We start from the raw sequence: 12663 nt of genomic DNA, 5'->3' as shown, positions 1-12663 counted from the left end.
GTAGTGACAGACAGAGAGCGAGAAGAGTAGGGCAGAGAAGTTGATGCAAACAACATAAGTGACTTTTAGACCGCACATTTTTTTTCTCTCTCACTCTCACATGTATCTAAGCATGTGCTGACTCTGTCTTTCACCTCCCTGCACTCTGTTCTCTCCTTTATGGTTCATGTTACCCAACGTGTGACAGAAATATAGTCAAAGCACACTGCAAAGGCCTGGGCCAAGCCAGAATGTATGCCCTCTAACCAAACTGAAGTTTCTATTCAAGACTCAAAGGTATGTGGAAGCAGCACTCAACTATGACATATTCCTTTTATATTAGATTTGGCACAAACCATTCACTATTGACATCATTGCTTGATGAAAAAAATCCCAAAAAGGCTGCCATGTTTACAGACGTCATCCTCAAAATTTGGACTGTATGATCCAATATGCTTCACAGGCAGCATGTGTGCAGTCATTTTTAGCATTTATGGCTTCAACCATTGAAGAGTTAGCACACTGATTGGGAAAGGTTAACCACTGAATTTTCGTTCAAAATCTGCCATTTTGTTTCATGTATTTAAATATAATTTGTTCAAGGATGCACTGGCGTTTCTGCGCTCCCTCTCTGACTGTTTTTCCAATCATTTGACATACCGTATACTCATGGATGAGTCTCACCTCTGGTAAGTAGCTGGCTCAGTGATAGTCCACATCACTTCCTGCCCGAAAGAACCCACATGATCTCCGTCCTTTGTCCACAGTCCAGCAGAGCCGTCAGCTGAGGCTGTGAGGACAAACAATCTGTCGGCAACCTCCAGGACTTCCACACTTACTAACGCTCTCTCATGAGCCTTCCAACACTGCAACAGAGGAGGCCGCTCACAATCTGGCTGTGTGGAAAGGGAACAAGTATTTGGGGATATACTGTACAGTACACACTTCATCTTTTATTGATTTACATCAGCTCTCACACACAAAGACATACACTCACCTCATGCTGGACGTCCAGTGCATAGTGACAGATGTCCCAGATCTGTAGCCATCCAGTTGTGTCTCCAGAGACTAGGATGGTGTTTTTAGGCTGATCTGAGCTCAGGCTCAGCACACGCTCACCTGGCTGCTCTGGAGCATAGAACTGGCCTGGAATAAGAAGGAAAACCTGAAGTGCACCCGTAAAGAAACCAAGTCAAATCTAGACGAATGTTCTTATTTACAATAGTCTCCTGTTGGTTTGGGTTCCTGATAGTCTACAGGGAGAAAGTTGCCTGCAAGTAAATCTAAGAATTCAATTTGTATGCCACTTTCAAGAATAGTCTTGACTTAAATGACAAATGTACTTCTAAAACAAAATGTTCCCCTAAATGTTATGTCACACATCTCCCTATTATCTCATGCTCTCAAATTCCTCCCTGCTAGAAGAATTCACGGATACATATACAGACCTGTACACACACACACACACACACACACACACACACACACACACACACACACACACACACACACACACACACACACACACACACACACACACACACACACACACACACACACACACTGGCTCCCTCATACAACCATGCATGCTTGTACACATATGCAGCGGCCACAGTTCATGAATCCCACACCACTAAACACAGATGGGATCTGGAAAGAGACATAGTTGTGGGCTGCCAGGAATGGTACAGGCGGGAGGCCAAGTTGACAGTGCAGGCTCTCTGTCACTGCTCTGGCTGTTTGGAAATCCATCTTAAAACTGACAGCTGCTTGTCATTTGCTTGTACTGTAGAGTGTGGTGCCTCCACCTCCCTCATACTGCGAGAATTTTATTCTAAATTCATGTATTTTTTTCTTTTGCATGCAGTTCTTCTGAATTATACTTTCTGCACCATCCTACCTCTTTGTACCCCACTCACTCACCATACGTGTGCATCTGTCCAGTGATGCTCCAAAAGCAGAGAAAGCCATCCTGAGATGAGACCAGGACACCTCTGTTTCTCAACTTCCTGTTGACAGCCCGATGCTGCAGGAAAAAGAGGCTGTCCACAGGGGGCACCACTCTAGATGCACACAAGCAAACGGGAAAAACAAATGGAGAATAACAATGGATACCACCCACTAAGGACGCGGTACTCTTGACAAAAATTTGGTTTACCACCAGACCAGAGTTGCCAAAATATGCTTGTGGGGTTGTGACATAGTTAATGGCTTAGGAAAGAAGAAAAAACAAAGTTCTGATACAAACATTTGTATTTGTTATTTTGCATTTTCTCTCATCTTTGCTTGATTTATTTATTTTAATCTTTTGCTTTTTCATATTGGATCATTTTACATCTTCAATGTGACAAAGTGTCCCAATTAGACACTGCTTTTTGAAAAATAAGGAGTCGCAAACCAAAAAGTTTAACAATGCATTGTATTTCACACGCTTATTATGTTTTCTATTTCAGTACAATGTTTTCCTCTGAAGTTTAGAGGAATAAGGTAGCATAAAATGGAAATACTGAAATAAAGTACAAGTACTTCCAACGTGCAACACTTATGTAAATGTAATCTGTTACTTTCAACCACTGCCTTGACTTGTGGATCTTTGCTATCTTTACATCACGGCTGTGTTTTCTCACCCTCTCTGTGTCGGTCTCTGTAGGTGAAGCACTGGTCCTTGCGTCTCCAGCCTCCAGATAACAACCTCTCCATCATGGCTCGCCGTGGCAACGACCCCCAGAGCAGAGCACTGACACACAGCCAAGATGTCTGACTTGTGAACGCCGCTGGACTTCCACGACAGGTCTGCTCTTACATACAAATCCTATATGTACGGTATATGATTATTAGTAAACAGCAAAGCTTTTTATTGATTATAAAAAAAAAAAATAAGGAAACATTTATGTGCTAACATAGGAAAGGTTTTCCAGAAATCACAAAGCACCATGTTGCCTTCAGGCTCCACTTTGTGCATGAGCTTGTTGGCTGAAATTGTGCAACTCTTTGCGCATCACTTGCCACTGTGTGACAGTTTACAAACGGTCTGAAAATACATGTAATTGTTTGTGTTGCCTTGCGAAAAGCAGCTCTATTTCCTTCTCTGGTTTACTGATTTTGTTTACACCTCCGGGCTACAGTGTTGAGTCAGTCTCAGCTTTTTAAAATGTATGGAAGCTCAGCATGGTGGACTGCAGAGGTATGCTGGTGCAGATGTCTTGCATGACACAGATGTCTTTGAGCTCGCCAGGTGATGTGTAGCATGTCATTTACGTCATTCGCTGATATCGTTTACTCCTAAAAAGTCCCTTGCCTAAAATGTTTTCTCAAAAAGCTGGCTCTGCTGACACAGGGGGCTTCACAATGAGAAACATTATGAGTGGAGGAGAAACAGGACTGAGAATTTGCTGGAGAAGCATGAATTCTGAATGTTGCTACTGTAGTCGAGGGATGAATCTAACCGCAGTTCAGATGGTAGTTAAAGGTTGAGATGTAAAATGTAACACAAGAATTTGAGGTTTGAAAATATGCACGTCCAGACTTTAGTCTCACACTGCAGTTCATACTGGTGTTTATACTGGCACTGGCAATGCTTCATCTTTATTTGTTGTTGAGTGTGTGTAGGTGGATGCAGTAAATCTTTTTTTAAGCTCTGAAATGTTCTAGACATTTTGATTTTACTAGCAATAGCAACAGATTTAACTATATATTTTCTAAAAGCTGAGCTAAATGACTTTTATACTTTAGCATTTATTTAAAAAAATAAAATAAAAAACCCGCAGTGTTTTAAGTCTGTACCAGATTAGTCACTATGGTGACAGTTGTTTGTGTGGGACTCATCATCCAGCGCTCAACATCTGGGGAAGAACTTATGGATGAGCAGAAGCGCGAAGGCTAAGACTTCTTCATGTGTACATCTTGATGCATTTAAGCTTTTTGGTGATTAGTGAATATGTGTGCTGCACTTCCCAGAATCTCCTGTCAAGCTAAAGCTTTTATAATGGATTTAATGCTGTGATTTTCCGTTTCAGTAGGTGGTGCTTCTATTTGTTCGTTGAGTAATGATCTCTCTCGATGCTTGTGTTAACTACACAGTTATTCTTCTATTTTTCCAAACAAGCTTTTATTGGTAGAAACATGACACATCATTCCCTGTCCTGCAAAGCATTTTCTCCTGAAAAGACCCACCAGACATGCAAAAAAATTTAAGAATGTCTTGCGTTTTTGTTTTAATTTGTGTTGTTGTTGTTCGATGTCCTAATTACACTGAATGTTCTCCACAATACTTGAAGTTTGACATGTAAGGTATAACTTTGGAGGTTATGACCACTAGTACCACTATGAAGCAATGTTTTTTAAAGTGGATCCCCATGATAAACAGCCTAACTGATGGTTTCATGCTATTTCACTGAGTTGATTGTCCTGCATGGAAGAAGAAGGCTGATAGCAAGCAATATACTATATATAAACAATTTCACATATTTCAAAAAGTTTCACATATTTCAAAAAACATGCTTTTTTCAGTGATGTTTTGGGAAATACATTAAATACATGTTTACTATCTGTTAAGGATGTACATAATGCATTCTGGTGTGAAACAGTGAATGCAAACATAACTTTACAGAGTACCTTTAATGTTCTGTCGCTTACCTTTCAATTAAGAATGAGGGGGGAAAGTAATACCTGGAATACCAGGTGACATTATTATATTGTTGCATCAGTTATGAGCAGAAAGTTAAAGAGTAATTTAATACCCCCTGAAAATCTTGTTTTTGCTGCCCCTGCAGGGGTGGAATTAGTCACTTTGGAGGATGGATTATCAATTTAAAGCACCTTTATCTTTACCTTGGCAGCTGCAATGTCGTACTGAGCGACCCGCTGGCTCCACCCCACAGCCAGCAGCTGGTTGTCATGGAGACAGGTCAACCCGGTGACCTCAGAGTTGGTGACGGGCTCCAGTTTGTGCAAGTTAAGGCCATTTAGTAAGTTCCACACCTGCTCGGGGAGTGGTCTTCTCATTAACAAACTCTTCTTAACTTTCTCATATATGTCAAATAAATGTGTACATATGGCAGCCTACACCGATTGTATCAAATTCACAGTATTTTTGTACAAAATGAAAGTGGTATTAAACCTTAATAGTGCCATTCCGAGCCCCAGTGATCAGTCTTCTGTGGGAGGAGTCCAGTGCCATGCAGGTGAGCTCATCTTCTCCATGAGCGTTTAGGATCTGAAGCCGCCTCCTCCCCGACTCCACGTCCCACAGAGACACAGATGAGTCGGCATGTCCCGTCGCCACCTGTCTCAGAGCGGAGTTATATAGAGCACAGGAGAGGGCAGGACCACTTTGGATGTTTGGTCCAGTTTCCTTTCCTTCATCTGTCAACCATCCGTCTCCTCCTCTTCTCGTTTCAGCGAGGTTGAGCAGTGCCAGGTAATCTTTGCATCCCACCACTATATGAGACTGTGTGTGCTCAGGAAGAGGAGGGCTCAGCAACAGGAAGGGGAAGTTGCCGTGTTCTGGGATTCGGCCCGGCTGCTGGCATGGGAACTGCAGGCAGATGGTTTTCAGACAGTGGTGGCTGGAAATGTCCCAAACCCTCAGCTCCTGACAAAGGAACAATTCGTCAACTAGAAAATAAACAATCTCTGTTGTGATATGCCATGTTTCACAAAAAAAGTCTAAAATTTTATATGGTAAACAATATAAATGTACATCATATTTTTTTCAGGCCAGTGCTCTATTTTTTTTTTTTTAGCTTTATCTTTAATGACTCACAGCATCTCTGGAGTAGCTGAAGATCTGCCCAACAGGTTGGTAGATTGCAACATCCAACACAGTGGTGCAGTGACCCAGCAGCGTAGCTATGGGACGTGTGGTCACAAATCGAGTCCACAATCTGACTGCTCGGTCACAACCTCCTGTGACCATCAACTGCAGAGAGGCATTGTAGTCAAAACATTTAGCCCCCTGAAATGAGACAAAAAGAGCAAAATGGTATACAGCATATGTGTCTTTGAAAAATAAAGCATGCTCACTTCTGATAATACAAATCAAGCCATCTGGTCTCATTATTTTGAACTGGGGAGTTGTTTTTTTAACGGTGGCTTCATTGTTAAAATGTCCAGACAGTTTATTGGAGTATAAAATTAGTGTGCTCATTTAAAAAAAAGCCATTGTGAATAACAGGAAGCATCACCACCCAGTTTAATAACGCTTTGTCCAACAGCATTACTTTTTCTCTCCACATAGTGGCACTGTCTGTCTCTACATGCAGGGCAGGAGTCTTGACTCATATCTCATACTGTATTTTTTTCTTTTAGATAAATCTGGCTGGGGATAATTCACTGAATGAGTTATGTACTATTTTGCCACGAGGACATTTATTGATTTATAAACAAGTTTAATGGAGTGAAAGTTGATTTTCAAACCTTGACCTACCCAGTTAGGTCAGAGTCACCCAGACCAGAGTACTGTGAGCTCCACCTGACCTCGATCCACATCAAAAGTGACAACTCACTTGTTGCTCTTTTACATTCTATTTCTCATTATTCTCAACTATTGTTCATGGAGAAATACATGTCTAGAAACATACTTCTGATGCTTCTAAAATGCTTAAACCTGACTTTGTGAGCATGTGTGTTTGTAAAAGTTTGAACCTGTCATTATAAAAGTCTAACCCAAAGAATAAGGTATGATACACAGTTATGTACTACTGAAAATACACAACATATAATAACCTATTCAACATTAGATCAGGCAATACCACACTATGAAGTCAGTTACCTGCTTAAATGACCAAACATAAGGCTCCTGCTTTAGTGTCACATTAATAAAAACCACAGAGGTCGTGTCACTTTCTGATGATGTCATGATGACGTTGGCGCTGGGCTCAAACATCACTCTGTTGATTGGTTCCTGGTGGATGTTAGGGATGTGATGGTAGGACACCATGTTGCTGTGTTCGCCGAGGTCCTGTTGTCAAGATGAGTAACAATACATATTAATTTGTAAAATTGGAGTGTAATCAACAAGTGGTTGGCATTGCTGACTGCTACACAGTTTACTACTGGGGCCTGCATGATACATTTCTCTGCAAGAACCAGAGACTGAGCAAAGTACTTAAATAGACAAGGCCAAGCTTACTGGGAAAAAGATTCTCTGTGGGCCATTCTCTGCCTTGGATGGATTCTTGAAAAGTCCTTTAGATGGATTCAGGAACCACATGAGGTGGACTCCTCCTTTTTCATCCCCCAGTAGCAGCAGAGAGGGTCGCTCTGGACACTTGGAGGGAAAACCCACATAGATTCAAATGATGGGTGTATTGCTTTCCGATTCATGTGATGAGTTTATTGCTTTTAGAGTGAATTTGTCCGGCTGAAAAGAACATCTCAAAGGAATAGTGGTCCTACCTGAACATCATGCCAGTAACAAAGTGCACTCGGGACACTACGGAACCCTTGGGGAAATGATGAGACAATGAGTTAACACTTGAAGATTTAGATATTTTTTGAATTGAATGAAATTTTGTGACCAGCTCTTGAAATTTTGTGACCAGCTCAGTTTAGTAACATTTAGTAGGTACATGTTAGCAATCAAGTATACCAAACAGGTGGACATCCTCAAATACACTGCCCATGGCGACATTCACAAAGTGCAAGTCCCTGCAGTCAGTTGCTATAGCAACCTTGTGGACATTGCCCATATAGACAGCATCAGTGGTCCAACCTCTAAATCTCCTCGTGTTGGCAACTTGCTCTGTTGGGTCTCCAGCAAGCTGGATTAAATAGGAATACATATTTTTAAAAAGTGTGAGTGTGAGTAGCTACTTTCATGTGGATGTAAAAGTACTACCATGATGTCACTCACCCCTAGAGTTTTAAGGATGTGTAGGCTGCTGTTCCAGACAGTGATCTGACCTCCCTTACTGACACTAATATAGCGGAGCGGAGGAGGGTGGGAGACAGCAACCATACGCACTGTTGGCTCCCGCTGCAGAGGAATGAGTTAATGAATTCAAAGGTTATTAGAGGACTAAAAGTATTAATAGAAAAACATCTTAAACTGAGTGCAGAAAAATGCAGCTAGTAACTGCTGTCATCCCACACAGATGCTGCAGGCAACTTCTGGAGCAGATGTTTTGTCAATAAAATGAAAAAAATAAAAAAAAAACACTTTCGGAGCAGATGCTTCTACTTCATTGTAGCATTATCACCTTTGTTCAGTGTCATTTGTGAAAATCGCTGAATATGTGAAACGTATAAGTTTTATACCTAATAATGTTTTTAATTTTGCCCAGGTAACCTGGGGACAATAAATACACAAAAAACATTCTCATTTTCGGCTGCAAAGGGGCAGAATACCTGCATTAGCTGATAGACACACAGCTTGCTTACATGTTTATGTTAGCAAACAGTTGACAACTGACTACTTACACCATTTCTTTCTGCCCACCTGACAACTGTAAATCCAGTATTCACTTTCTTTCTTTTTTAGGTTTAGTTTTGGACTTCTGAGGGCAATGTCTGGCTTTATGGCGTGCTAATTTAGCACAGATAGCAATTATGCTGGGAAGTTAGCTAGCTGAGCACCGTAGCTATTTGCTGAAAACTTCTGTCCGGTAAGTATGCTAAGAACGCTAAGACCGACCAGTAACGTTAACGTTATACTGTTACTGTGGTTTGTCAGTGACCCTTTTTTACATTAAACCTAACGTTCGGTCATTGAATTCAATTGGGGTGGGTTGGGGTTAACGTTATGTTTAATGTAAGAATGTTTTGTTTTACTAGCTAGCCTACGTGTATTTGTCAGGTTAGGAGCCAAGTAGGCCTACTAAAACTAACGTTACCCAATTTAGCTAATGTCATACAACTTTCCATCTGCAGTCCCTGAACAGCTAGACACAAGTCAATGTAATCTGTCTCTCTACTCAAAACTGCTTTGGAATCTGACCTTTAATTTTGGCGCCCCCATTTGGCCTTTCGGTGTAATTGTTTAAACATTGGAACATCCTACAAAGATGCAACCTTCCTTCTCCCTTTACCAGCTATCAGTGGACCGGTGGATATCTACCTTGTTATGAGAGCAGTGTCTGATCTGCGGCTGGGAGTCCAGAGGAGCAGCTCTGGGAATGGAGGCGCGCTCTCTCTCGGTGTATTCCAGAAGCAGGTAGGAGCAAAGCTGCTGCCACTTCACCTGCCCGGAACAGCTGATATCTACCTGGATATGAAACAGTTAGAAGACTCTCAGTGGCCCTGCATCATCATTCCAAAACATGTTTGACGCCACAGTGAGTCTATGCTGATGGGATGTGCTGTATTATACTGAATAATGTCTTGTACTGTGTGTAGCCTATGTGCTTTTCTTTTTTATAAGACATATTATTAGTATTTCTCCTTACCTCACTGAAGAACCTCTCAACCCATGTGTCCTCAACATCTGGACCAACCACAGACCTAAGAACTTCCCGAAACTCTTCAAACTTCATTCCACGCTCTTCATTTCCTCCTCTGTTCCTTCCACTCCTTCCTTTCGACATGTTTTCATGTATCTGTGCTCGGTCTTTTGGACGGTTAAATGCATTTCTCAGGAGCTGCAGGTGCTCGGGGGTCAGTTTCTCTGCAGCACTTACTCCACAGGCTGGATCACTGCAGCAATGATCATTTAAAGGAAAATCTTAATTTGTGCAGGAATAGGACAGTTTTTCAACTGACTTCTTCTTGTGCAGGTATACAGCTGGTTCAAAACACGCAGGACATAAGTATTAGTAGAAATAAAGACGCTACCCAGGACTAAAGCCAAAGATCGATCAATCCGGAACCATTTTTTTTGTCTAAGCATCACTTATTTTAGTTTTTTTAAGTGAATTTGACTGTTTATAAAATCCATCCAGTAACTGACATCTGGTCTGGTGTGACTGGCTCACTGCATAATGAATGCAGCACTCCCAAGTGGCAGCACTAGGACAACACACTGCTGATCCAAAAAAAGTTTAAAATCACATTATGAAGTCTTATATTGTATGTTTCATCTGAAACATACAATATAAGACTTCCTGAGTAATAGGAATATATAACAATTGAATGGTGGGTCTTAATATGTGTGCTTGGTAAATGTTGCAAATGGGGAATAAGTGGTGGGGCAATAAGTTATGTTTGGGGAACATCCAAGTGTTCCACACCACCAGCAGCTCCTGTGTGGCCCTGTTGCTCGGGGAGACTACAAGCTGGAACAATAAGTCACGTTATGAGCTCTTTTCCGGGTCCATCCAGACATGCATGAGTGGTCCTTTACATCAAACACATTTCTCACCTATGCTAATGGGACCATAAAATAATTAAGTAATAAAAGTGTATAAGATGGCTGAAAAGGAAGTGTAAAAAGGCTGTTGTATCCAAAGGAGTTGGTGAAGCTGTGTTGGAACGGTGGAAGAAATCCTTGTCGGTATCTGAGTGGAGAAAATATGTGAATCTGATCCAGTGACGGGCACTCAACTTTATAGAAGACTTTACATAACTTCTTGTAACGTTATGGAAGGATAAACGCGTGGGTAGATGGATGAAGGACAGACAATTGAAACCAGCATAACATTTTCATTCAGAGTGATTTTGTTTTTGACAGGAAGAGATTTGAGAAGATAAAATGTTTGAGAATATATGACCTGGTGTCACATTAAGAATAAAGACAGCAGGATGATGAATATTATGGGGGAATATTATGAGGTTCAGCCTACATATCACATGCAAAACTGACAAACAGGCTTTTGTATGCAGTAACCGGTCGTACACAGTTAATTAAAAGTGATACAGTATATTTAGCAATATCAGATAAATTAGAACAAGTTAAAACTCACCAAATCCTGCTGTGTGGTACTTCTGTCTCATAAAGCACCCATGGATTTTTTTTGTTTCTTAAGGTATTCATATTATTAACCTGAGAACTCCTCTTTACATTCTTCCAAACACCAGATACTGCTCCATCTTTTCCAGTTCCAGTTTAAAATCCAGATCTAATCTACATTGGTCAGTGTTTCAGGTTCTTTAAGATCCACATCCCGGTGACAGACAAAGATGCAGCACCCACAAGCGCTGAGGCCAATCTGAGATCCTCACCATGCTCTGAGCCTAAACACCCAGGACCTTTGTTTCCATCCCTCCCTCTGTCTTTTTCAGGCAAACCTGATTTGCTCAAACAAAGCTTTTTGTCTCCAGACAGGGAAGGAATGTCCAGGTCCATGGATTAATAAGCCATCCTTCACAAGTGTTTGACCCCTCCGAGAGGGGAAAGTAAACACATCACTGGTGAGAAGACCGTGGGGAGATGAGTGTTTTCAAAATAACTGCGAGTCTGCTGGGGGGTAACAGAGCCACAAACCCTACAGCCCTCAATGGATTAATCATTTATTGAAGCAAAGTTAGTCAGGACCCAGAAGAGTTAATATTGGTAACTTTTGCTTAAGGACAATTAAACACACAATACACAATAAGGACTATGAATTATTAATGAATATGAATTATATTTATACAGAAGTATAGGTCCTGTGCAAATATACAAGTTGAAACGAGGAAAAGCAATAATCTATGATGCTTTGTCATGTTGTTATAGCCTCACTGACTGTTATAACTAATGCAGTTTAATTATTGCCAGGCAACCCACAGCCCTCCTGCTTACCACTTCAATGAGCATGAGCTATCCAGAGTGGCCTCCCACTATGTTTAATGAAGGTAGTCAAGTCCCAGTGGAGTTTGGTCTGCTGGGCAATTCCTTGTACCTGGTCTAATATGAGACACCAGTAGCCTGCACTGTAACTGGCTCAAATGTCTATATCTATGTCATCTATATAATGCATCTGATATATGATCCAATTACCAGAAATGGACAACAGAAAATAGTGGCACAGTAATACACTTTTTCTTCACAGTATATTTTTGGGCTATTTATAGCAAGAAAAGCAGAACTAACATAAAAAAATGGCTTCCTGTAGACCTTTTACAGCAATGATGTCATCAGTGGGTCTTTGAAGGTAACCACACGCATCTCAGGCTGGAAACTAACAGACAGACTGTCACTACTATTACAACAATACAGAAGGTAGGTGAACAAAAGTAGATATGAAATGTATTTTGTACAAATTCACCGGGTCACGTGAACATTACTCCAAAAATACCAGTATTTAGCTGCTGTTTCCATGATGTTAGAAAGCTGGAATATAATTGTTTCCAAAATTAAAAACATCTATAGTAGGCTCCGCACAACGTAATCACGAGTTTTGAAATGTATTTTACAGTAGAAATCAGGAGCACTAATGATATGAATCAGTCCTAAGACGGAAACAAACAATGGTAATATGAGCTCATATTCCAGGACACATTGCATAGATTTTCTGTGGGTAGGTCTTTTTTTTGCCTTTGGTTGAAATGTGTCATTGCACATGCAATGCTATTCAGATATTTTGCCCCCGCAGGAGTCGTCGTTGACACATGCTGTTACCCGGTACAGCCACTAGATGGAGCCACAGCCAACATATTTGATCAGTGCTCAGACATGCAGAGGAAAGTTTAACCCGAAGACTGGCAAACATCTGGCGACGATAAATCCACTAAACAAAATAATCATTTGGACTAGTACAATATATATATTTCTGGATTTAAAGAAGAAACACGGAACTCTTTGCGCCATCTCCACTCAGCTGTAGGCTA

General features: G+C 41.0%; 1 protein-coding gene and 1 long non-coding RNA gene across 10 annotated transcripts in view; one reads left to right on the top strand and one right to left on the bottom strand.

Moving 5' to 3' along the window:
• LOC120551702 overlaps positions 1–5496 on the top strand; it is a 13241-nt gene extending 7745 nt beyond the window's left edge. The window contains exons 1-5 of one of the 3 annotated variants that reach the window (XR_005637904.1): positions 1–276; positions 583–2111; positions 2630–2770; positions 4818–4946; positions 5380–5496. The exon at positions 1–276 is cut by the window's left edge and continues 220 nt beyond it. This is a non-coding gene — a long non-coding RNA (uncharacterized LOC120551702). Of the gene's footprint in view, positions 2112–2629; positions 2771–4817; positions 4947–5379 lie in introns of all 3 variants that reach the window. The other 2 variants (XR_005637902.1, XR_005637903.1) reach the window with 2 other exon arrangements.
• The window catches only part of LOC120551698 (WD repeat-containing protein 49), a 16277-nt gene extending 4961 nt beyond the window's left edge, over positions 1–11316 (bottom strand). For 5 of the 7 annotated variants that reach the window (XM_039789213.1, XM_039789217.1, XM_039789212.1 and 2 more), the window contains exons 1-15: positions 10818–11316; positions 9366–9612; positions 9038–9184; positions 7835–7957; positions 7571–7742; positions 7378–7424; positions 7112–7249; positions 6752–6940; positions 5744–5935; positions 5099–5572; positions 4810–4959; positions 2607–2791; positions 1903–2042; positions 977–1125; positions 664–875 (exon numbers count right to left, since the gene is read on the bottom strand). In XM_039789213.1, coding sequence (XP_039645147.1) covers positions 664–875; positions 977–1125; positions 1903–2042; positions 2607–2791; positions 4810–4959; positions 5099–5572; positions 5744–5935; positions 6752–6940; positions 7112–7249; positions 7378–7424; positions 7571–7742; positions 7835–7957; positions 9038–9184; positions 9366–9612; positions 10818–10888 — 2636 coding nt within the window. In that variant the 5' untranslated portion in view covers positions 10889–11316. Of the gene's footprint in view, positions 1–659; positions 876–976; positions 1126–1902; positions 2043–2606; positions 2792–4809; positions 4960–5098; positions 5573–5743; positions 5936–6751; positions 6941–7111; positions 7250–7377; positions 7425–7570; positions 7743–7834; positions 7958–9037; positions 9185–9365; positions 9613–10817 lie in introns of those variants that run through there. The other 2 variants (XM_039789215.1, XM_039789219.1) reach the window with 2 other exon arrangements.
• Positions 11317–12663: the final 1347 nt, after the last annotated feature.

This window comes from Perca fluviatilis, chromosome 21 (assembly GCF_010015445.1).
Source record: "Perca fluviatilis chromosome 21, GENO_Pfluv_1.0, whole genome shotgun sequence".
In the NCBI taxonomy this organism is placed as follows: Eukaryota; Metazoa; Chordata; class Actinopteri; order Perciformes; family Percidae; genus Perca; species Perca fluviatilis.
Note: the sequence above shows the minus strand (reverse complement) of the source record. Positions and strands in the feature narration are given on the sequence as shown.